General features: G+C 47.2%; 1 protein-coding gene across 13 annotated transcripts in view; it reads left to right on the plus strand.

Annotated features, from left to right (window-relative positions):
* The window catches only part of CHD6 (chromodomain helicase DNA binding protein 6), a 202143-nt gene extending 180692 nt beyond the window's left edge, over window positions 1–21451 (plus strand). For 10 of the 13 annotated variants that reach the window (XM_072735839.1, XM_072735833.1, XM_072735836.1 and 7 more), the window contains 8 exons: window positions 347–555; window positions 1614–3188; window positions 6372–6523; window positions 6907–7113; window positions 8375–8827; window positions 10432–10623; window positions 11600–11719; window positions 18081–21451. In XM_072735839.1, the coding sequence (XP_072591940.1) occupies window positions 347–555; window positions 1614–3188; window positions 6372–6523; window positions 6907–7113; window positions 8375–8827; window positions 10432–10623; window positions 11600–11719; window positions 18081–18977 (3805 nt within the window). In that variant the 3' untranslated portion in view covers window positions 18978–21451. Of the gene's footprint in view, window positions 1–346; window positions 556–1613; window positions 3189–6371; window positions 6524–6906; window positions 7114–8374; window positions 8828–10431; window positions 10624–11599; window positions 11720–16115; window positions 16415–18080 lie in introns of all 13 variants that reach the window. The other 3 variants (XM_072735842.1, XM_072735843.1, XM_072735844.1) reach the window with 1 other exon arrangement.
* Window positions 21452–23093: the final 1642 nt, after the last annotated feature.

The raw sequence follows: 23093 nt of genomic DNA on the forward strand, positions 1-23093 counted from the left end.
ATAAGCATATATAGAATCTTAAAATCTTCATCTCCCACAAGTAGAAATAGACTTTTAGGTAATCTCTAAAATTAATGAATTAAGAGATAGCAAGTCGGCACATGTGACTTAGGTAAATACTGGAAGAACAAGTTGAGAGATTTGAAAGTGGAGGTAGGATGAAAGGCTGTTTTCGTTATAAGCCTCTCAGCCCAATTTAACTTAAATAAAAATAATAGGCACACCAGGCCTACCTGCTTTCTTGACTCCATGGACTCTCCTAGTAGGCACTCAGTAAGTAGTTGTTGGCTTTTTTTTTTTTTTAAAGGGACAACAGCTCACTCTCCCTTTCTGATTAAATCCCAAGGTGGACTAGAAGAGAGCAAGCAGACTTCTACAGAGCAGTGTCCTCCTTTGGGGTTGTTTATGATCAAGAAAAGAAAACTTTTGACTGGACACAGTTCCGCATCATTTCCCGTTTAGACAAGAAATCGGATGAGAGCCTGGAGCACTACTTTTATAGTTTTGTGGCCATGTGCCGGAATGTCTGTCGTCTGCCCACATGGAAGGATGGCGGTGAGAAAGCTCTCTGTCCATATGTCTCTGATGAGACTGGGAAAGGGCATGTTTATTTTCAAGGTACAGAACCACTTCAGGTAATCTTGATTATAAGAGTGGAGTCTACCTGAAGAATTCAGGTAAAGACAAGTGGGTTTTCACAAATTCATTAACTGCTACTTGGGTCCACCCTCACAGAATGAAATCTCTCTCCCAAAATGATGCGATGTCAACAAAAACTGAAATTCAGATTAACACATCACAGGAGTATCAGGAGGCTACTGTTAATTAGAGATTTATTCCGTGGCAAACTTTGCTCCCTCCGTAGATTATATCATAGTAACTTTAACTTTTCCCATGTATTGACTTCTAGCTATAAAAAGTAAGTGGTTGTAACAATCCCTGATCCAGTAGATACCCCTTCTGAGAAATTGTGTCTGGTTGGGATGGAGAAGCTTCCTTCTTGCCCCTCTCCTGCCTCACACTTAAAGATAAACTTGATCTGGCCCATCTGACTGTATTGTAGGAAAGCTAAAAGAAACTTGGGAGTCCACCCAGTGTGAGTCCTGGGCTGATAGCAGCCTGCCCCCGTGTGACAGGGTTAGGGTGTTTTCATTAAAATTTGGGATCTGGATAGATTGCAAAGAGCTGGACCTCACAGTCCTTCTGACAAGACCTGGCCTCAAATCCTAGTTCTGTACCTTGAGCAAGTCAGCATATCTGACATATTACTTCCTCATCCTTTAAATGAGAATAATGATGGTACAGCCTGGCATTGCCATAAGAACTCAATGACATGTGCACAGTACCTTAGGTAGAGGCCAGAGTACATGCTTACTGAACAGAAGCTTATCTTCCTTCCAGAACTGAAGTTTTCATGCTCCTCTTTCACTGGATCTGTCCTTGTTTCATAGAACCTTCCATTCTTGTAGCTTTCCATTGTGTCAGGGGCACACACACCCATGTGCTGGGGAGCCAGGGAGTTAAGCTGCTAGACCCAGAGATGCATAGGCTCAGGTGGGTGGCAAGTGTCCTGGGGCTACCTTCGGTGATAGGCTCTGCCTTGGCCTCTCCAGGTCCCCCAGATCCAAGCATCTATGTGGAACCCATCACTGAGGAACGGGCTGCGAGAACCCTTTACCGTATCGAACTGCTGCGAAAGGTCCGAGAGCAGGTGCTGAGGTGCCCCCAGCTGCACGAGCGCCTCCAGCTCTGCAGGCCCAGCCTCTACCTCCCTGTCTGGTGGGAGTGTGGGAAGCATGACCGGGACCTGCTCGTTGGCACTGCCAAACATGGGCTAAACCGCACCGACTATTATGTCATGACTGACCCCCAGCTGTCCTTCCTGGACGCTTATAGAAACTACGCCCAGCATAAGAGAACGGACGCCCAGGCACCAGAAAGTCTCTGTTGCCTTTACCAGACCAACTCCAAACTGTATGAATCTCTCACATACTCTCAGATGAACAGGACTTCAGAGCCCCTTGAAAATGAGCCTGAGAATCTAGTGAAAATAGAAGGGAGAGATGATCATCCCCCTCCACCTGGGGGCAATTTATCTGATATGTCTTGTGAAAACTTTCTTTCTAAAGTTCAAGATGTCATTTCCATCACCCACGACGAAAGTCTGCTGCCTGAGTCCTTGGAAAGCATGATGTATGGTAAGAAGGCTCTTAGCCGGGAGCCAGGCTCTTTCCAGGAAAGCCCCACTACTATAGAACCCAGAAAGGATGCGCTGGCCAGCTCAGCAAGCGAAGAAGGGAAGTGCCAGCCTGGTGGCCACGAGGCAGAGATACCCACAGGCCCCTCTTTTATGGATAGCTTAGAAGCAGGAGTAGCTCAGATGAACATCAAAAATGGAAAACATCTGTTGCTCTCTCTTTCAAGGGAAGGGGAGCTCTGCAGTGAGACAGGGCAGAGGCCTGAAAGCATTGGGCAACTAGAAGCCAAATGCTTAGCTTCCCCTTCCTTGGATCAAGGAAATGAAAGTGGGTTTGTAGATATGTACAATCTTAGTGTCTGTGACTCCAGAAGAAGCCTGTCCTCAGATCAGCAATTAATTGATTTATTAGAAGACAAAAGTTTAGAAAGCAAATTGGTTTTGAGTCAGACCCACAGCGATGAGGAGGAGGAAGAGGAGGAAAATGAGGAGGAGAATGTGGGCGTGGCCACAGACCTGAGGGAAAGGCCGGAGGTTTTGCATCTGGCTGAGCCCACTGCAGATACCCTAAGGGAAAAGAGCCGAAGTTTCCATGTGGAGGAAACCAAGAGAGGAGGCCTGGAAGCCATGAATCAGAATCCTGGATCACAGGGGGCTTTTCCTCAAGCAGCCTGTCAGTGTCACTGCAAGCACGCAGACCGGTGGATGCGAGGCCTCGAGAACGAGGGGTTTGAAGTGGAGAAACCCAAGGGTTATCACCCAGATATGTACAAAAGTAAAACCAACAGTGTCACAGTGGAGGGCGAGCCCACTGCTACTCCAGCAGAACCCCCTCAGGGGAAACATGAGCTGTTAAAAGAGCCTTGGAAGGACAGTGCAGAAGGCAAAAAAGGTTTCCATGTGTATCCAGAAGCCAGTGAGCTCAAGTCCGAAGACATGGATTTTGAGAGTAAAGATGATTTTGACAGAGATGGGAACGGCCATGCTCAAGGTAAGCTCTGTGGGGTCTATGGGATATTGGATGAGCGAGCTCTCACGTAGTAGGAAGGGGAGAGCGCAGAGGGAGTGTCAGGAGATGCGTGGCTTCTGAGTTGCACCTGCCCTCGGTTCCTGTGGTTTAAGACCAAAGGTCACAGGCCTTGTCTGAAAGTGAGACAGAGTAGCTTAACTCTGATATCGTTCTAGAACATTGAGGATGATTGTAAACAATCATGGCAAAGTGCCTCATCAACCCTGTGATTTGGGCTGGGTTGTGTGCTTCTTTCTATGTGGTAGATGCTAGCCATGGCATTGAGGGGGAAGTAACTTCTTCCACTAGGTGAGGTGCTTCAAACTAAAGTAGAAAAGCTTAGGAAAGAGCCTGCACTTTTCTATAAGGACAGTTAACTTTTCAGGAACTCCACAAAAGTACAAATAAATGTGATCTTTATTAAGGTGAGCAAACACAGTGCTGTTGTTATTCATGTCATTGTCAGAAGCTTGTGATTCAATGTTGGTACATTTGGTTTAGAATCAGAAATAAAAATAAAATTACAAGTAACTAAAAAAAATAAAATTACAAGTAACTCAACAAAAATACAAATAAATACAAATCTTTTTAAATAGGGAAGTCTTAGATAAGGCCTCAAGTTAGGAGGACTTTTTAAATGTTAAGAGTCTAAATGTAAATGACTCTTAGGTATTTCTATCCCTTTGATTAGAGATTCTGAGCAACAAGAGTTAGTTTTTAACTTTTTTACTGTTAGTGTTTGCTTCAGACCCAAGAGGGCATATTAGAGTAAACAAAAATAATTCCATTTATCCTTCTAACTGTCAAAAAACCCCAAAAGACAAAATCCCTGTTCGTGTCTGACTTGATGTTGGGTATGGTCCTCAGGGATTTAGACAGACACAGCCTCCTCCTTCTGGGACAGTGACTTTTATATCAAAGAGGGAAAGAGGGAGGGGAGCTCAGCTAAGCTCCCTTGTATGATCTAGCTTCCCCCTTTTTTTTGTATGCTCCCTCACCTTTGGTTTTAGTCACTGTGATTAGTGACTCCCTTGAGACAGGTACCTAACTCAAGTTAAAATTTACACACTAGCTAGGATGACAGGCTGAAAATAGTTTAATCAGCTTGTGGCCCCAGCTGACCCAGGGGGAGCCAGTCTCTGACCTTGTCCATCCTCAGCCTATGCCACAAAGGATCGCTGCTAATGTGTTAGATTATAAAACTTACATTGTTTCTTTGAACCTTGTTGTGGGGGAAATCACCAAATAGTCCTTGGAAACCAGGCAGTGAAATTAGTAGAGTGTAGAAGAGTATGGTTTGTTTACTTATTTTTTATTCATGAGAGACACAAGCAGAGACATAGAGGGAGAACCAAGCTCCCTGTGGGGAACCCGATGTGGGACTCCATCGCAGGACCCTGGAATCACACCCTGAGCTGAAGGCAGATGCTCAACTGCTGAGCCACCCAGGCGTCCCAGAAGAGTGTGGTTTAGAGAACTGTCTATCCACCAAACCCCCTCTGTTGCAATGTCGGCTTCATAAGCTTTGGTGGGCGGCACACACACTCATGAGTGGGCCCCCTTGCCCCAGTGCTTTACAAAATGCTTTTGCAGACCTCAGAAGGGGTCCTCCACACACAGGAGATGTGGGACAGGTGGGGCAGAGAGGGTCAGTCTACTGTAAAGGAATAGTAATTGGTATGGTTGTTGGGGCCAACCCCCACATCTCCTGGCTCTTTTTCCAGGATTTTCTCTCACACATCATTACTTTTTCTTAAAACTTAAATCCAACCTCTCTGCTTGAAACAGAGGGATGCCTGGGTAGCTCAGTGATTGAGTGTCTGCCTTCAGCTCAGGGCATGATCTTAGGATCCGGAATTGAGTCTTGCACTGGGCTCCTTGTGGGGAGCCTGCTTCTCCCTCTGCCTGGGTCTCTGCCTCTCTCTGTGTGCCTCTCATGAATAAGTAAATAAAATCTTTTAAAAATTTTTTTTGTTTTTAATTTAAAAAATAAAAACCTTTCAGTGATGCTCCCCATCAGGTCTAGAGTAAAAATCGAACTTTCTATCGTGACCTACAGGATTCAACATTATGCAAATGATTATAACCCTCTACCCTCATCTTTGCACTTTCCCCCTGGATGTGTCTCTTAATTCCTCAGCATCCTCCTCCTCTTCTTGGGTGTGCTCTCCTTTGAGAAATCCTCTCTAACCAACCTTCCTTTCTGCTTTCTCTTATTTCCTATCCTGACAACTTGTTTCTTTTTATAACACTTGCCACTGTTTATAGTTTATTCGTTTATTATAACTGTTTTCCTGACTCTCTTTCTCTCCATGTAACCATAAGAATCTGAGGGTCAGGGCCACATCTGTCTCAAATATCCTTGAATCTGCTGGCCTAAAGAAGTCTTATTTCTGGTGAGGGGTCCCTGTGGCTCTCTAGACTGATGCATAGGTCACCAGTGAAATCTATACATTTCAGAGGACCTACATTCCATATCATTTCACAAGAAAAGAGGCTCCCAACTTTACCTGCACTGGACATTTCACTACCTTGTGTTCATTCCCTATCATTCCCTCCCTTACTGGTAAGTGGGTCTTTAAAAATCCATTTCACATTGATAATAAACTTCACCACTGAAACTTAAAAGAATGAGTTGCATTTCCATATCTTTCCATCAGTGAAGTAATTTAAATGTTCTAGGTTCTTTTGCATCATTTTTGACATGAAACAGGTCTATTTTATCTTTGTTGTAAGTTTTGGGACTTTTCATCCTTAATTACTAATGTCAGCAATTTAATGTGTTACATTTCAAAGACTGCTTTCAAATGTATAAAAGTATTATAATGCTCAGTTTCCTCTTGGCTTGTACACCACATGTACAAGCCTCTTGCTGCTCATGTTGCTCTCATTCTTGGGTACACAGGACAATCTCTTGTTTTTGTTAGGGTGTGGATGCAAAGTTATCAGGTGACTTGCATGGATAGCCTTAGAGAAAGGATCTGCATTTATGGCTTAACTGGTGGGGTTCTTCTGGAAATAGAAAGCATGGTAATTAATGTTCAATTTCAAATAAGTTAGCACAGAATGGACTAAGTTTTTGAAAAGACAGATCAGCTGTCCTAATCTTGGATATCATTACTGTCTCCCAAGTACTGGATTAATTTTTTTAACCCTTCTTTGCAGATTACCCAGGGAAATACTCTGAAGAGGAGAGCAAAAGCTCAACATCAGGCATTGCAGGAGATCTTGGGGATGACCTGCAGGAGGCGCGGGCTCCCACCATTGCTCAGCTGCTCCAGGAGAAGACCCTCTTTTCCTTCTCTGAGTGGCCAAAGGTAACCCCCTTCCGCCCCCTCCCAGTATGCATTCTCTACCCAAAACATTCTCAGCTTGTAGAGTATTTGTGAAAGTGAACTCCGAAAAATGTGTAGTGTCTTGAAAAGGTATTAGTAATGTCATATTTGAACATTAAAGAAATACACGCTCAACTAATTAGACCATAAGATAAAACTGCCTTCGATTTAAAGCACTATGGCTTTAATTTTCATTGTCCAGACCATAGAACTTATTTTAAGACTTGTAAAGTGAGTACATTTGAGTGTGCTTTTTTCTAATCAACTCCTTCTGGTTAGAAAAATGTGACACGTGATCCCTAGGGACTTTGTGAATTTGGGTAGCTTGTTGCTTACTCCTCAGAGCTTTTGGTCTTTTTTTATAGGATCGCGTGATAATCAACCGCCTGGATAATATCTGCCACGTGGTGTTAAAGGGGAAATGGCCTTCCAGCCAGCAATATGAGCCTTCAGGCACCCTGCCCACCCCGGTGTTAACGGGCAGTGCTGGTTCTCGGAGCAGCCTCTCAGAGCCAGAAGCATCAGAACACAGCTTCAGCAGTAGTGCAGCGTTGGTGGCCCAGATCCAGAAGGTGAGGCCATAAGCATAATGCCGGCTATGAACAAACAATGAAGGACACATTGTACTTCTCAGTTGAGTCATTCATTCAGCAAATACTTAATGGATAGATTTGTGTTCTTTTCTTTTCCTCTTTCTCTTTCTTTGGCTTTTCTTTTTTTTTTTTTTTTTTTTCTGTAAGTTCACTGGTATTAATTGAAGAATTTAGATTTTATCCTCTAGGAAGCAGGGAGCTACTAAAATTTTGGAGCAGGGAAGTGCATGATGAAAGCAGGGTTTTACAGCTTGGCTGAAGGGTTATGTAGGTTCTTGGGGGAGAGGATGGTCAGGAAGAAAGAGGGCCAGGGCCTGGGAGGCCAAGTGGGAATCTGATGAAGAGATGAGGTCCTGGACCAATTTAGTGGTAGAGTAGGTAAAAAGGGGCGGATGTAGGTAGGCATGACTTGATGACTAATAAACATATTAGGAGAGGGAGGCATGAATGGATCAGTATGTTCCACACTGGAAAGACGATAAAAGAATGATGGCAGCTGATAGAAATAAGGGAAATCAGAGAATGGTTTTTATAAACTCAGGCTTACAGCTCCAGCTTAATTTGAGGTACATTGTTAGCACACTGGCCCTCACTCTTCAAGTGCACATTGGAACCTGCTGGGGACCTTGAAAAGCTGTTGATTCTGATTTAATTGGTCCAGGCTGTGGACTGAGTATTGGAATTTTTTTTAACTTTCCAATGAATTCTGATATACATCTGAGGTTGAGATTCCCTGGATTATGGTCTTGAACATCAGGGGTAGTTCATGGACTAGCAGCTTTAGCAGCACCTAGAAACTGTTAGGTGTGCAGAATCTTGGGCCCACTGAAGTAGAATCGCTGTCTTAACAAGCTATCCAGGTGAGGGGCACTTGGCTGGCTCAGTTGGTTAAGTGTCTGACTTTAACTCAGGTCTTGATCCCAGGATACTCGGATTAAGCCCCATCTTGGGCTTTGTGCTCAGGGGGATCTGCTTCTCCCTTTCCCTCTGCCTTGCCTGTCACTTGTGCTTTCTAGTTCTCTCTTTTTCAAATAAATAAGTAAAATCTTAAAAAAAACAACAACAACAAGCTGTCCAGGTAATCTGATGCTAAGGTTTCAGAAGGTTTGAATGGAAAGGACTTCTAAGAGGTTGATTAGGAGTCCTACTAGACCTGAGGAAATCAGGCCTGGAGAAAATGCTGCCGTTCACCCACAGAAGTGGCATTCATACCTCTCTTACCACATATCTGTGTTTACAGGAGAGCTTCCTGGCTCCAGTATTCACAAAGGATGAACAAAAGCACAGACGTCCCTATGAGTTTGAGGTGGAGAGGGATGCAAAGGCCCGGAGCCTAGAACAGTTCTCTGCCACTCACGGGCACCCCCCCATCGTCCTCAATGGCTGGCATGGGGAATCTGCAATAGATCTCTCCTGCACATCAGAGGGGTCTCCAGGAGCCACGTCTCCTTTCCCAGTGAGCGCCAGCACCCCTAAGATTGGGGCTATTGGTTCACTTCAAGGAGCACTCGGCATGGACTTGTCAGGAATTCTACAAGCTGGCCTGATCCATCCAGTGACGGGACAGATCGTCAATGGAAGCCTCAGAAGAGATGACGCTGCCACAAGGAGACGGAGAGGGAGACGGAAACATGTCGAAGGAGGGATGGACCTCATCTTTTTAAAGGAGCAGACACTTCAGGCTGGAATCTTGGTGGGTATATGAGGCCATTAAATGAAAACATTGACCTTTCTACACTGAGCAACAAAACACTTCCTCAGACACAGGATGTTTTGATTTGTAGATCTTTTATTTCAAATGTCCTATTTCAAATGTCTCTACTTAGTTTCTCTTATTATCAGTTGCTCCATTTTTTTTCTAAAAACACATTTAATCCATTATAGACCCTTCACCTGTGCACAGCCTGAAGAAATAAGCCAGGGGTCTTGCCATTTCAAATACAAATGGCCCAGATCCCCGACCCGGGTTTCCAAAGAGCTGCTGGTGCTTGAGTAAAGCAGGTTTGAGTTTGTGGCAGTGGCACTCCAGGTTAGTGGGCTTTCCAGGTGCTTGGGTTCAGGAGAGGGAACAGGCGTCAGGTTCCTAAACTGCTTGACCTACTGGGTGACACGGGATGTACCACCATGCCTCCTTGTGCTCCTAGTGAAGTGGGCCTGTAGCATCTCCTACAGAGGGCTGCTTCGAGAGTTCATTAGGATCACAGCAAGATGCCCTAAACCCAGAGGAGACCATTGTAAGCAGCAAAGTTAGAAGCTGTATGCCTGGCCAGGAGAGAGATCCCCTTAGACTTTACTTAATGTGTCAAAGACAATTGACTTACCTTTGTGTTTTGGTTTTTCCTGTTTATTGAACTTCAAGCTCCAAAATAGGAATCCTATTTCATGTTTTCTTATCTTAAAAGGAATAATAAGAACCGGTATTCATTGAGTGCTTACTGTGTGCCAGGCAGTGTGTTCAGGCGTTAGTATGACTGTCCTGTTTGAGCATCACAACTCTGAGAAGGTGTTGTTATTACTCCCATTTTATAGATGAGGAAACTGAGTCTTACAAGCATTGAATAATTTGCCCAAGATTATCCAATAAAGTGACAGGTCAGGGAACCAAGCCAAGGGCTTTGTTCACTAGCACCTAAGAGCTTTATTATTAAGCTCTATTATATGGTCTGTTTTAAAGTTTGATCTTCCTCTTACACTTTCTGTATAATCTGGGAGGCTGAAGTCGCAACCCAGTCCTGCAAACTTTTAAGGCAGTTGTCTCAGTTTTTAGAGTGCAAACCCATAGTTTCTCTGTAGTGATCATAGACCATTTTTTAAAACTAATATGCAAACACTTATTTAGCACCACATTGGACTTTGTAGACCCCATTATAGACATTGGGAGTACAGACATGAGTAAGACAGGCATTCCTCCTACAGAGGGTGCCACCGGGGAGTAAATTGCAGTGTGGCATTTCTTGGTATTGGAAAATCTGTGAAGGGTGCTGAGGGCATTGGGGACCAGGAAGTGGAGCACCCTGGGACCGTCAACGACAGCGACAAAGGAGGCAACACTGAGCCTGAGCAGACAGGATGGAATGAAAGGATACCAAGTAGACAAGGGGAGAGGAACCTCAGGTAGAAGCAACACACTCAGGAGCCCTCTGTAGTGCGGAGGATTCTTACTCCACACCCCAGCACAGTAATATCCAGGTGGAAACAGATGGAAAGATACAAAGCACACCTTAGGTGTTTTCCTTTCAGAACCTGGTTTTCATTCTGTCACACTTACTGGCACATACTTGTCTCTCCTTCATCCAGGAAGTCCATGAAGATCCAGGGCAGGCCCCCCCAAGCGCCTCCCACCCTGAAGGGCCGGTGCCTGCTGCTCCAGCCCCCGAGCCAGCCCCAGCAGCCAGCAGCCAGGCCGAGAAAGCCATTCCCAGCAAGAGTCTGCTTGACTGGCTAAGGCAGCAGGCTGACTACTCCTTAGAGGTTCCTGGCTTTGGAGCAGTAAGTGTTGTGGGTGCCACCTGACGCTGTCATTTCCTTCCCGCTGACTTGGTGTTGTGTTTGATAAGGAGCATGCTTAGGGAGACCAGGAAGTTAGAGAGATCTGTATCAGCTGAGAACATCATTTTAAAGTTTTGGTTTTTATTTTTAAGTTTAAATTTTGATTAAGTGTTCTAGTAATAGAAATCACAGCCCATGTCAGAATACTATGCCAAGTCATTGTACAAAATCTGATGAGAACAGAACTTGCCTAAGCTTAGCCACCACCACCCCCAATTACCACACAAGATCCTAAGTGCACAGAGAAATCTGTAGGTTGCATAAACACTGCCTCTTCAGGAACATGTTCCTGCGTATTCTTTCCAAGTTAATATATTACCACTTTGTACTTAGATTGAGTTACAAGTTTGCGATTCTTACTTCAAGTTCTCTTACTGCCTTTGCCTGCAAATCTCCAGATTAGAAATATGCAGGAGAGGGCTCCTGAGCATTGATGTCTCTTCTGGGTTTTTCTTTTCTCATGTGGTCGCCTACCTCACCACCGTCTTTGTCTCGGGTACATCCAACTAATAAGATGTGGAGGTAGAGAGCTTACAAGAAAGGGAGGGGAATGCATTCACAGATGCACACTCTCCAAAGACAAAGCCCACCAGGTAGGTAGCAGTGTAGAGAGAATCCAGGTGAATGATTAGGAGAATGTTAGGGAGTCAGCAGTACACTGCAAGACCGGTGAGCCAGCTCACATCTGAGCCAAGAGGCCCATTCAGCCCCTTCTCCAGCTTGCCGCAGGAACTCTGTTGTTTGAAAAAAAAAGCCTAGATGAGGCTGTGCTAGCTCTTTCCTTCAACCTACCCTGGTGGGTTCCTGTACAGAGGGGCATTAACGAGAGAAGAGCAAAATCAGCTGAAAACACCACCGTCATCAGAAGACTCTGTGACAGAATGTTTTGTAATGTTGGTTTCCATTTGCCTCCTAGAATTTTTCAGACAAACCAAAGCAGAGGAGGCCACGCTGTAAAGAACCTGGAAAATTAGATGTCAACTCTCTGAGTGGGGAAGAGAGGGTTCCTGCTGTCCCCAAGGAGCCAGGACTAAGGGTAAGGAAGAGGGACGTGTCACCATGAAGCCCAGCCGTGCAGACTTGGGGAAAGCTCCAGCTGGGAGGTGGGGGGCCAGGCAATGGCTTCCCAGAGGACAAGAGGCTAGCAAGGGAAGTTGATAAGTAGTGATGAGTGGTCCTGTGGCCTCTGGAGCAGCAGTAGGACTTCCCGTGGTCATTTGTCTTTAACCTTTATCACCAGAACTTTTGGTTTAAATTTGTGCTTAAACCATTTCCAAAACCTGACCTCCACCCACCCCTCTCCCACTCCCTCCTCCTACGTCCTATTATACTGTATAGAGTTCAGGGAAATATACCTTAACCCCTGTCAGGAGTCTGTTTCTAGTGTTGACAAATGTCATTATTGGAAATTTCCATTTAAGACATTTCCTCCTAGTCCATCCTCACTGGCAATGAGAAACAGCTGACTCTAAGCACTGCCTTTTCCTCGTATAGAATCCTGAGCCTGGAAGAGACTTCAAAAGACATCTGTGAAATGGTTGTAGTCCAACGCATCTGAGTTAATTATAGTTCACAGAGAAGGACAGATTTGAAATAGCAAAGTCATAACCTCTAGGGGGCAGTAATAACATTTCAACCTGAAATTGTATCAAGCTTGGGCAAATTATACATCAGTGTGCTTTAACCTCCTAAAAGTACGTCCTCCCCAAACAGGGAGCCTCTAAGGAGCCTTGTGGACATGTGCTCTTCTCGAGTTGTTTCCCCCAAACGCACGGGCTTTCCTGAATGCCTTCTCCTCATGGCTCTGCCAGCTTCAGCTTTCCTTGGGAATGAATTCCCTTCTTAGTGGGATCGCCTGGATGTGATTTCTCCTTTCAGCTCCAGAAGACCACCCACCCTAGTCATTTCCTCCTTTTGCAGAAGAAAGTTGTTACTTAATGTTTTCAAGGAGTCTGTGACTAATGTTGTCACCTGGTGGATTGTTCTAGCAGCCCTACAGACAAAGCTGCTCTCCCTCATCCCCGTCCTCCACTGCAGCCGCGGCCCTGTCCCAAGGTTGGCTGCTTGTTAGAAAGCTTATCACACTGGAAAAGCTGCCCTTTTGCCCCTCTCTTGCTTTATCGTCAGAGAGAATCTCTACCACCCCTTTTCTTAGACCTGCTTGGGCTGTGCAGGCTGATGCAGCGGTAGTTCTTAGCCAACTGTCTTTCTCCCCCCTTCGTGCCGCCTCCCCACATTCTCCTCGTGTTTCCACACACAGCGTCACGTGAAAGGCTTCCAGGAGAGACTCTGGTCCTTGCTTTGTTGTAGTCTCTGAGCTCTTGTTGTAGAGACATGTCAGAAAAACCACATGGTTTCCTCCTTGGCTTTCTCATTTCTTGCTACATGTCTAACAATTTCCCTCATGTTCTCTGGAAATTAATGTTCACTCTCCTACAGACACTGATCCCTTGCCAGAAAACCCATTTCTAAGCTGTTCTTGCAAGCCAGCTTTTTTTTTTACCAGAGATGCACTTTCCCTCCTTTGTTAAATAAACATAGTCCCTGCTTTGGAGGCCCTTCTCTTCCTTCAGTAAGGCTAGATGAGGAAGCACTTGTCCACCTGGTCCTCAGGGTCACCGGCCTCCTCAGTGGGAAAGAGCCAGCATGGCCCAGACCACGACACCCTGCTTGACTCCAGGAGGGCCCGTTTTCCCGCAGCCCCCTTCTCCCCCAGCTTCTGGGGCAGGAGCCCTCCCAGGTATGCTGCACTCTTTCTTTCCCATGGAGAACTCCCCCCCACACACACACACACACCCACGTCTGGAAGCAGATTCAGATCAAGAAACTTCTTCCCTCCCTCAACCCCTTCTGCTCTTGTGCTGTGGCTCGGCTGGGCAAGCTCCACAGGCTGCAGTAAGGCTGTGAGATTCAGCTTTCAGGATGTCCAGTGCATAGTGGTCACTTGCAAGATGTGTGTGGGCACATGCACATGTAGATGTGTTATGTTTGCTTTATAGATATGCATGTGGGTTTCTTTTTGTTTGTTTCCTATTGAGCCACTGGCCAGTACCTTGCAGAGATGACCTGTCACCCCTAAATACTTCAGTGTGTGTCTCCTAAGAATATTTTCCTACATAACTGTTATCATTATCAGACATATGAATATTAATAATAATTAATCCACATTCAGAATTCCCCATTTGGCCCAAAAATGTCTTTTAGAGCTAGTTTTTGTTTTTTTGTTTATTTAGAATTTTAACTTCATTTCCACACACACCTCCTTCTTTGGTTGTTAGGTCTCTCTTCATTCAGTGAATGTTTGTTGGCTAAATCTCCTAGGCTCCTAGAGTAAGAAACTTTTGGTCACCACCACCTTCTCTACTTTTACCCAGGAGTTCAAGTTGAGAGCTGGAATCCATAGACTTTGGAATAAATGCTACCATGTATTAATGAAGATGTTCTTGAGTTGGACTGCCCATGTAATCATCTGGAAAAGCACATTTGCCTCCAGTGTTGCTTAACATCTAACTCTCCTGTTCCTTGCTCTCCTTGCCCTCTCCCCAGGCTTCCCCTAGAAGAGGAAGCAGGTTTGCTCTCAGGGTATAATTACCAGGAGGGAGAGCTGCCAAAGCCCAACTTGGCCGCTGTGTGTGGTCGCCGAGTTGCTGGGAGGGGCACCTGCCTGGGGTGGGCAGCTGCTGGGCGGCTAGAGGGACTCTCGCTCCCACAGGAAGTGGTGAGAGCCGACTTCTTCCGTCAGCACCCCTCTTGGGATGCTGTGGGTGAAGAGCTGTTCTCTTCACCCCTGGGATCTTTCTGCTGCTGCACTTCAAATCTGAAGGGGAGAAGGCAGCCAGCCTTCTGTCTGCCTCCTTGGCAGGTTCCCAGTTCTGAGAGGGCTAGGTACTCTCTACATCAGAAGCTCACAATAATATGGATGGGGAGGGGAAGCTTCTGGACATTCTAATACCTGAGGAGCATGTCGGAAGATTCCTGTGGGACACAGGCTGGTCTTAATGAGCTGTCTATCCCTAGGTGTGCTGATAAACTCAAAGTATGTAAACGAACATCTGATGTATAACAGATTGTTTGAAAAGAAGATGGGCGCATTATTCGTCAAGCTCTGGGTTTGCTTTCCAACAGAAAGACTTCTAAGATTGAACACACCCTCCCTACTAGAGAGTTACGAGGGAACTTTGTGGGTATCAAGGAAAAAGCATGCCCCGGCACCTTTCCCTGGCTCTTGGCTATGAGTGGGTTACAGGGAAGAGGTCTTGGAAAAGCCCTGTGGTCCAGGGGTGGCTCCCCTGGCCGGGGCCCTCAGCTGAGGTGGTGTGCATCAGCAGTTCTGCTTTTAGTCTGGCCCCAGTCTATCAAGCTCTCTCTCTTCAGAAATAGGAACCAGGCAGTACTTGCTCCCCAAGTGGTCATCCCCAGAGCCAGAGGGAACAGCTGCCCCGAGAGGAGTGGGCAGTGGTCACGGGGGCATAAGAGACTGGGAGCCATGGGCTGCTCTTCCCTGACCATCTGTGCCCAGGGGCAGATCCCTGCCTCTCTGACTCTGTGAGGAACACGAACAAGGGAGGGCACAAAACATGACAGTATCATGTTTCCCTTAATTCTGCTCTTCTAAACCAGGGCTTTTTGAGAAGAATTTTCTTAGAGTTGACTGTCATAAAGCTTTTTGTCCATGATCTGGTTTTTCTTGAATATTTTTTCGGACGTTGAAGGACAGATGTAGGACTTCAAAAATGACACAATTTCTGGGTACTCGGGAACATTCAAATACACATTTTTCCCATGTCTACAAAACTATAAATTCTTTGTAAAATGGCTGTGATAACTGTACTCCATGCCGCAGGGCCAGTGGGATGGCTGACTGAGATACTGCAGATGGAGTCCTTAGCGTCTGCCTAACACAGGGTAAAAGCACATGGAGTGGTACTGTCATTCCTGCTGCTCCCCTTGTTCCCACCGCCCCCTCTGTGATGGCCACCCGTTGCCGGGTTCCCACACTGCCACTCCCGTGGGCCCCGTGCCTCCCTTCCCAGCTGCCTCTTGTGTGGGAGTCCACCACATAACACGTGTGTGCTCACTGAGAACCTGAACCTCTGTTACCAGCTAACCCTGTCCCTACAGCTGCCCCTTCAAAGAGAGATCTGTTGGGTTTTCTAAGGATTTGACTTCTTTAATTAGTTAGGGAGAAGAAAGGCAGTGAATGGAATGGGATGCCAGAGCTCCTGGATTAAAGTCCAAAGTGGGTGTCCTTAGAAGGGTTGTGAGGAGCCGTCTCACCTGTTCTCAGGCCTGGCTGCCAGTCTCAGCCCTTAGGTACCCGTGGACTCTGACTTCTTTTCCTGTCTTTAGCACTCTGGCCCTAATAAAAGTGTTTTTCTGGCCCTTCTGGTGTCTCTTGATGTGACCTGCACCTGCCTTCTTGTTCCATCAAGGACCGCAGCTGGGTCCCTGCATCTGAGCCTCAAAGCAGACCGGTGGAGTCTCAGCTGTGTCTTGCCAGATCCCCGCTCCCCACTCCAGTCTTGCAGAAAGGGAAGGCGTTTATACAGACGGCTGAGAATCCTGAAAAGGCAGCAGAGGCGGCTGTAGAGAAGTGTGGGCTCCTCCAGCATCAGCGCCGCCCAGGAGCCTCACCGTTGGGCCCTGCCACGTCCTGTCTCTGCGTAGGGGCCCATCCCAGTTTCCACGTTCCAGTCCCGATGGTGACCTGCTTGCCCAGTGCAAACCCAAGGTTACAGATCTCTCGTGGCCACTCTGAAACCTTAAGCCTCACCACTGCTGTGATCAAAGAGAAGGCAGTAGAATAATACCAGCTCCGTAACAGAACCACGAGAAGTGGCTCAGAAAGGAGAAAGGGCTTCCAGAGACCCACAGGGAAGGGCATTTTCTTTATGCTTCTCTGTACAAAGACTGAAAGGGCACAACAGCAGTTATTATAGTGCGCCCCTGATGCCGTGGATGTGCGCCACCTTGATGAGCCAAATGGCAGCTCAAGAGGAGTGACAGCAGCAGAAAGGAAAGGGGGCAGCTCCCCGGGCCATGGAGGGCTTTCAGGCACGGGGTCCTGAGAGAAATCGCTCCCTTTCTCTGGGCAGAACATTTCTCTTGATGCAGAGATTATTCATGCCATTTTTTTTGTCTGTTTATTTGTTTGCTTTTTAAAGATTTTATTTACTAATGCATGAGAGACACAGGCAGAGATACAGGCAGAGGGAGAAGCAGGCTTCATGCAGGGAGCCCCATGTGGGACTCAATCCCAGAACCCCGGGATCACACCCTGAGCCAAAGGCAGGTGCTCAACCACTAAGCCACCCAGGCGTCCTAATTCATGCCATTTTGGAAACAAATTCAGAGTTAGATACGTTGTAAATGCAACTGTTTGTCTCCTTGCAACCAGTCAGTAAGCTCTGGCAGAGCAGGTTCTCCAGCAGGTTCTGGTGGGTCCTCGTTCCCCCGCAGAGCCCAGAACCACAGTCCCAGAGGAAGGAGGGCTACAGGAAGCCCACTGGTAGGCACCCTGAGTGTGCACAGTGAGCCGCCTACGGGGACGGGGTGCCGGGTGAGCCGTGTGCCAACGGAGCTGTATGTCCCAGGCTCCCAGGCTTAGCCACAGCTCAGGCCCCGTGGTACTCGGCCCCAGAGGTCACAGAACACGATGCAGCTCTGTGATCAGAGGAAAGCTAGGTTGTCTCCCTTGAGGGAAACCAGAACGCCACTTATTGTGATGCTTCTCCCCAACAACGTTCAAGAATGTCTTCGTCTCCTCAGTGAACACGAAGGCACCCTGTGTGGTGTCTGAGTGGTTGTCCTCCAGGAGCTTAGGACCCAGAGGGAGTGGGGTGTGCACAGTTACTGGCATCCCTTCAGCGAGCACTCCTTCCTGTGGGCCGGGTAATATCTTGCACACTTCATTTTTGGTAACTGCCAGATGGGTGTCATGGTCCTTTCTCACCAGAACTCTGAGAAGCTAGTTACAGACTTCAGACCAACATTCAGGTACATCTGCTGCAAAACTCTGTCTCCCCTCTTTGCTTTGTGGCTTCCATTGAAAAACTTCTTGTGTCACAAAGATGAATGCTCGGTTTGGTCAAGTGCTTGCAGCCACAAATCTCAACTAAGACCTGGGTGTCCTTAGATGGGTTCCAGCCCCCAGCGCTCTGGCTTTTCTAGAACTCCTGCTGCTTTTGTGTGGTGGTGGCTGGCTCTCGGCCTCTGAGAGAGCAACTTCAGGCACAGTTAAGCAAGAGGCAGCAAGGCAGGTAGGCAGGGAGCTCCCACTCAGGTCCTTCATGCAACAGGGACAGGATAGGCCAGTGCAGAACCTTGGTCTTCACCCCCAGCCCATCACCTGCCATCCAGTAACCTTCAGCATCTTGTGTTTCTTTGTCCTTTTTCAGGGGTTTCTCCCAGAAAACAAGTTCAATCACACCCTGGCTGAGCCTGTTCTTCGAGATGGGGGCCCCCGCCGGAGGGGGAGGCGGCCTCGGAGCGAGCTCCTGAAGGCTCCTGCCATCGTGGCAGACTCTCCCTCGGGGATGGGGCCGCTGTTCATGAACGGGCTGATTGCTGGGATGGACCTGGTAGGACTCCAGAACATGAGAAATATGCCAGGCATCCCCCTCACGGGTCTGGTGGGGTTCCCGGCTGGCTTTGCCGCGATGCCCACGGGCGAAGAGGTCAAAAGCACGTTGAGCATGCTGCCCATGATGCTGCCGGGGATGGCCGCGGTGCCCCAGATGTTCGGTGTCGGCGGACTCCTCAACGCACCCATGGCAGCTGCCTGCACTTCCACCGCTCCAGCGCCTCTACCAAGCACAACAAAAAGTGGTACACCTGCGACCGAAAAGACTGTAGAAGACAAGCCAAGTAGCCATGACGTAAAAACGGACACGTTAGCTGAAGACAAGCCTGGTCCTGGTCCATTTTCTGATCAGTCCGAACCTGCAATAACTACCAGTAGTCCTGTGGCTTTTAACCCATTTCTCATCCCAGGAGTGTCTCCTGGACTCATTTACCCATCCATGTTTCTCTCCCCTGGCATGGGCATGGCTCTGCCGGCAATGCAGCAGGCCAGACACTCTGAAGTAATAGGTCTGGAGAGCCAGAAAAGGAAGAAGAAGAAAACAAAAGGGGACAGCCTGAACCCCAATCCAGAGCCTGCTCCCGGGTCCGAAAAGGAGCCAGGCAGCGATCAGAACTGCCCTGAATCCAGGGCACCCGTGCCCCCCGATAGAGAACATGCGGCACAGGCCAGGGAAGGGGGCCTCAAAGACTCTAACAGTGACACCAATTAGAACTTTTTCATTTAAGAAATGATTGTGACTTGTAAGTTTCTTATCCCATAAAGGTTTGTTACTTCCTCACTTCACCTTCATAAGAACCTGTGTTTCCATAAGTAATATTACCTACCTAATTTTCTGAGAACTGTGGTCACAGATGTGAATAGTCGCAGGGTCTTGCCACTTCATTAGCTGAGTTCGACCTAGTGTAGGAGGCACAGGATTCTCATTCTGTTCCCCAGTTGTTCATTCCGGCAGCCGTAGCTGATACAGTACTTGGTGACACGCTCCCCTGCCCCCCCTTCTCCAAGTTTCCCACCTATTCCAGGAGGGATGATGGCAAGTGAAAGCTGTCTAGGGATTTATCATCCAAGGGCCGAAGAACAGAGACCACGAGGGCTCTTTTTTCCATGAGCTGTGTTGAATGGGAAGCATGTAATGGGGAAACCAAAAAAGCACAGAAAAAGGAAGTGCTGGTGCATATTTTTTAGTTAAAATATTTCCCTATTTTATCATGATGACTAAATGAGTAGTGTAGGCAGAAGTATATAACGGTTGAAAATGCGTATATTCATTTCTTTATAAAACAAACACCTTACTGGTAGTAACAGGACGTCCCCCTTCATGGTGTTTCAGACACGAGCAGCAAAAAGAAATACTGATGAGGCGTTGTCTTAGACATACATATGCTCTCTCCCCCGAGTTCAGAGATCACTCTCGGTAGGAAAAAGCTTTACACACCTGGAGTTCTTGCCGGTGACGGGGGCGGGCAGGCAAGGGGCTCTCCACCCCATCCCCACGGGGCTGCACGCTGCCCACAAGAGCACGACTGGCATCAGCTCACCCCGTTCTCAAGAATTGCTGCACCCGCTACCAGGGCCCTAATAGGTTTTTACCTTGCGCTTCCCTTCACCAAGAATAAGGCTCTTTCTGGAGCCTGTGAGAAGAGTCACTCAACACTTTTACACTTTGCTAGGTCCCTTCGTCAAATTATTTGAGGTTGTCCGAACATGTGTGTGCCACCTTCTATAAAACGACTGTGAACGTTTGTTTCTTCTCTTCATTTTTTTTTTTTTTTCCTATTTGGTTTCCATTTTGCAGCTGGACCCAGATTCCAAATCAAGGTAGCCAAGACTGTTGCAAATTAACATCATTTTCCCTTCCTCAATCGGGAAGCACCTGCCTTCTTTCCCTCCCCACTTGTGTACCATCCCTCCTGAGGGTCTTATTCTTTATCGACAGTTCACACTCTGGGACTTGAAATAAGCTCATGGTCCAGGACTCTGGGGGCACAGGGCTGTGCACGACCGTTGGAAATGTTGGAAGTGTTACTAGAACCAGTTTCACTTTGTGTTGTCACAATTTACTGTATTTTTTACTTTTTCTGTTACAGTTTTGCTAATTTATCAGAAGGTCCAAAAGTTTGACATAACTATTTCAGTTTGCATTATTTATTTATGATGCTTTTGTCATTGTCTTTTATACATTTGGAATTATAAATTATGTAAATGTTAAAATGAGCATCTCAAAGAAGTCTGTTAAATTGTGATTGGGGAAAAAAATCAGTCATGTATTTTCAAGTGGAGTCCCATCGTTAATGAATCAGAGATAAAAATCAGAAATTCTATAACGGATCATATAAGTATGAAGAAAGAATCCAGTGATTGAGCAAATCCTATTTAATGTCATCTTTGTAGCATAGATGGTCTATAATGCTGACAACAGATTTCTTAGAAATGCTGCTCTCTATTTAACTAACATTTTGTTCAGTTTTGCCTCCAGTGGAAGCAGAAAGGGTTTTTTCAGCTGTTAAATCCTAAAAATCAATATAATTTATTTATGTAAAAAAAAAATCACTCAATCGATATATTTTTGAACCTTTTAAGTACTAATTTTCTTTTTATCAAGTAGAAAAAAAAATGTATTTGCCCTAAATCCTTAAAATACAAATGCTATAAAAATTCATGTATCTTGAAAGCCTTACTGCAAATGAGTATTATAGACATCCAGCAGAGCCTGGGTTTCCCTTTGTTGTCGTCCGTTGTTGTTGTTTTGTATGGAAAAGCTGCTCTCCCCAGGTTCCACTTAGAAGCTCCAGTAGGTCACAGGGTTCAATATGGATTTGATTTAAAAACCCACCAGCATGCTAAATCCCTTGTTATATCTTACCAAACCTGTATGTTAACTCTCTGGGTGTTTAGGCTTATATTTGACTGCTATTGTGTCCCTGTTTGCAAAATGAAAATGACACTCTGTGGATTATTTGCTCTGTAAGGCATAAGTGCTTCTTATGATTATTTTGACGTTTCCAAGAGCAAAAGCCAAATTTAAACTCTCTTCAGCAAACTTGAGCCTTTTCATCTAAACTCCATGTCACTCACAGCCATAACTTTCCTTGGTCATTCTTCACCCCGTGTCTTACATAATAAATTGTCTGTGGTCTTGATCCTGGATTTAAAAAAAAAAAAAAAACAATTTTAAAAGTCAAATTCAGTGGCACTTGGATGTCTCTTGCTGCCTGGACCTTGTATGAATCTGTCATATGCACACAGCAGTCCACGATCTTTCTAAGGTGCCCAGTTTGTTCTGGACACACTGCTGGGGGCTTGTTAAATGTTCACTCATGGGGATTGATTTGCCGGATCTCTTGACCTATCAGAACACCTGATTAAGACACCTGCCACAGAAGGGAGCGCAGCAGAGTACCTGCTTCCTGGCCTTGGGACCTGAACGCCCACAGCTGATGCCTCGACTGCACCACTGGCTTAAGCCCCTTTCTAGAAGCCCCACCTCAAAGCACACACCTGGGATTTCGGGGGGAACCTGTGGGATTGGAACAGGCCTGAAAACAGAATTGCCTCGGTAGCTGGAGTTCTTAAGGCTTGGTAAGAGTTTGGTGGTCCTTAGCTTTGGGAAGCATGGCTTCCGGGGCCCCAGGAGGACCGTGTGTGCCGTTACCTACGAGGCTGGCAGGAGAGCGCTGAAGCCTCGGTGAGCCTGGGAGCAAGAGACCCATCAGTTTGCCTCTGCCGGGTCCCTACCAGGTGCCTCCCACCAGCAGATGGTGTCTGAATAGCCGGGAGGATGGCAGAGGCATAGTCGCTAAGACCTCCGAGTCCTCCGTTGCAGTTTTTCAACGAAGGACCTACGACAGCCTTCACAGACACCCCGGTCCAGATGTGGGGCGCCCTCATTCCGGGCACAGTAATTTACACAGAGTAAGTAGTAAGGAGTCTTGGCTTCAGTCTTGACCTCAGAGCCTGCCCCCGTGGATTCTATACCCCTGGGAGGGCAGAGGAGTGCAGGTGGCTCAGTACGTTGGGCTAGTGTTGCGGTGTCTTATGTGTGTTTGCCATAAGTGACCTCATGTGTCTGCAGTGTCTTGGTTGCTGGGTAGAGGGATGCTGGCGTCCAGGCCGCCTCGGGAGAGCCAGCAGAAGGCCGCGGAGCTATCTCATCAATCAGAGAACAGAGCTGGGGTGGGACCCCTCGGCCCCACCGGCCTGAGGTTGGGACAGGCCAGCTTTTGTGACGCCAGTCCGGGACCCCCTCCACCTCAGAGACCAGCTCTGCCGGAGTGGCCCTTGGAAAGAACGGGCCCCGGGGAGGACGGAGCAGCCGCCACACCCTCTGGAGAACTTTATGCTTGGTTCATTTACAGAGAATTCCTTAAAATGGTTTCCTGCAAGGATTGCTGTTCATCCGCCTGGCGTGGAAACCACCGAAGGGTCTCGGGTCAGCGGAGGCTTCCCCGAGCCCAGGGACGAGCGCCTTGGTGCCAGACCGTGGCTGCTCGGAACGCCGGGGCCCCCCCTAATCCGGCCTCGGCAGGGTGTGTAGGGGCCAGCGGAGTGCAGCCACCGGGACGGTGTCCCGACGGGACCGAAACGTCCTGTTGTCGGCTCCGGCTCGGCCGTTGGAGGGGCAGAGGGAAGAGATGGCTTCTGGGCGGACAGAGGCCGCATCCCTACCTTCTCCAAGCCTGTTTCCTCATCTACAGAACAGAAAGAATAATTCTAACTCGCACCTAAAGGCTTGTTGATGAGGTGGATGGAAATGACCAAGGTCGAGTGTCGTGTGTCTTGACTGCTTTTGAGTAGCTGGTGAGGGGAGGAGCACCAGTCCGCGGGG

Source organism: Vulpes vulpes, chromosome 14 (genome assembly GCF_048418805.1).
Source record: "Vulpes vulpes isolate BD-2025 chromosome 14, VulVul3, whole genome shotgun sequence".
Classification (NCBI taxonomy): domain Eukaryota; kingdom Metazoa; phylum Chordata; class Mammalia; order Carnivora; family Canidae; genus Vulpes; species Vulpes vulpes.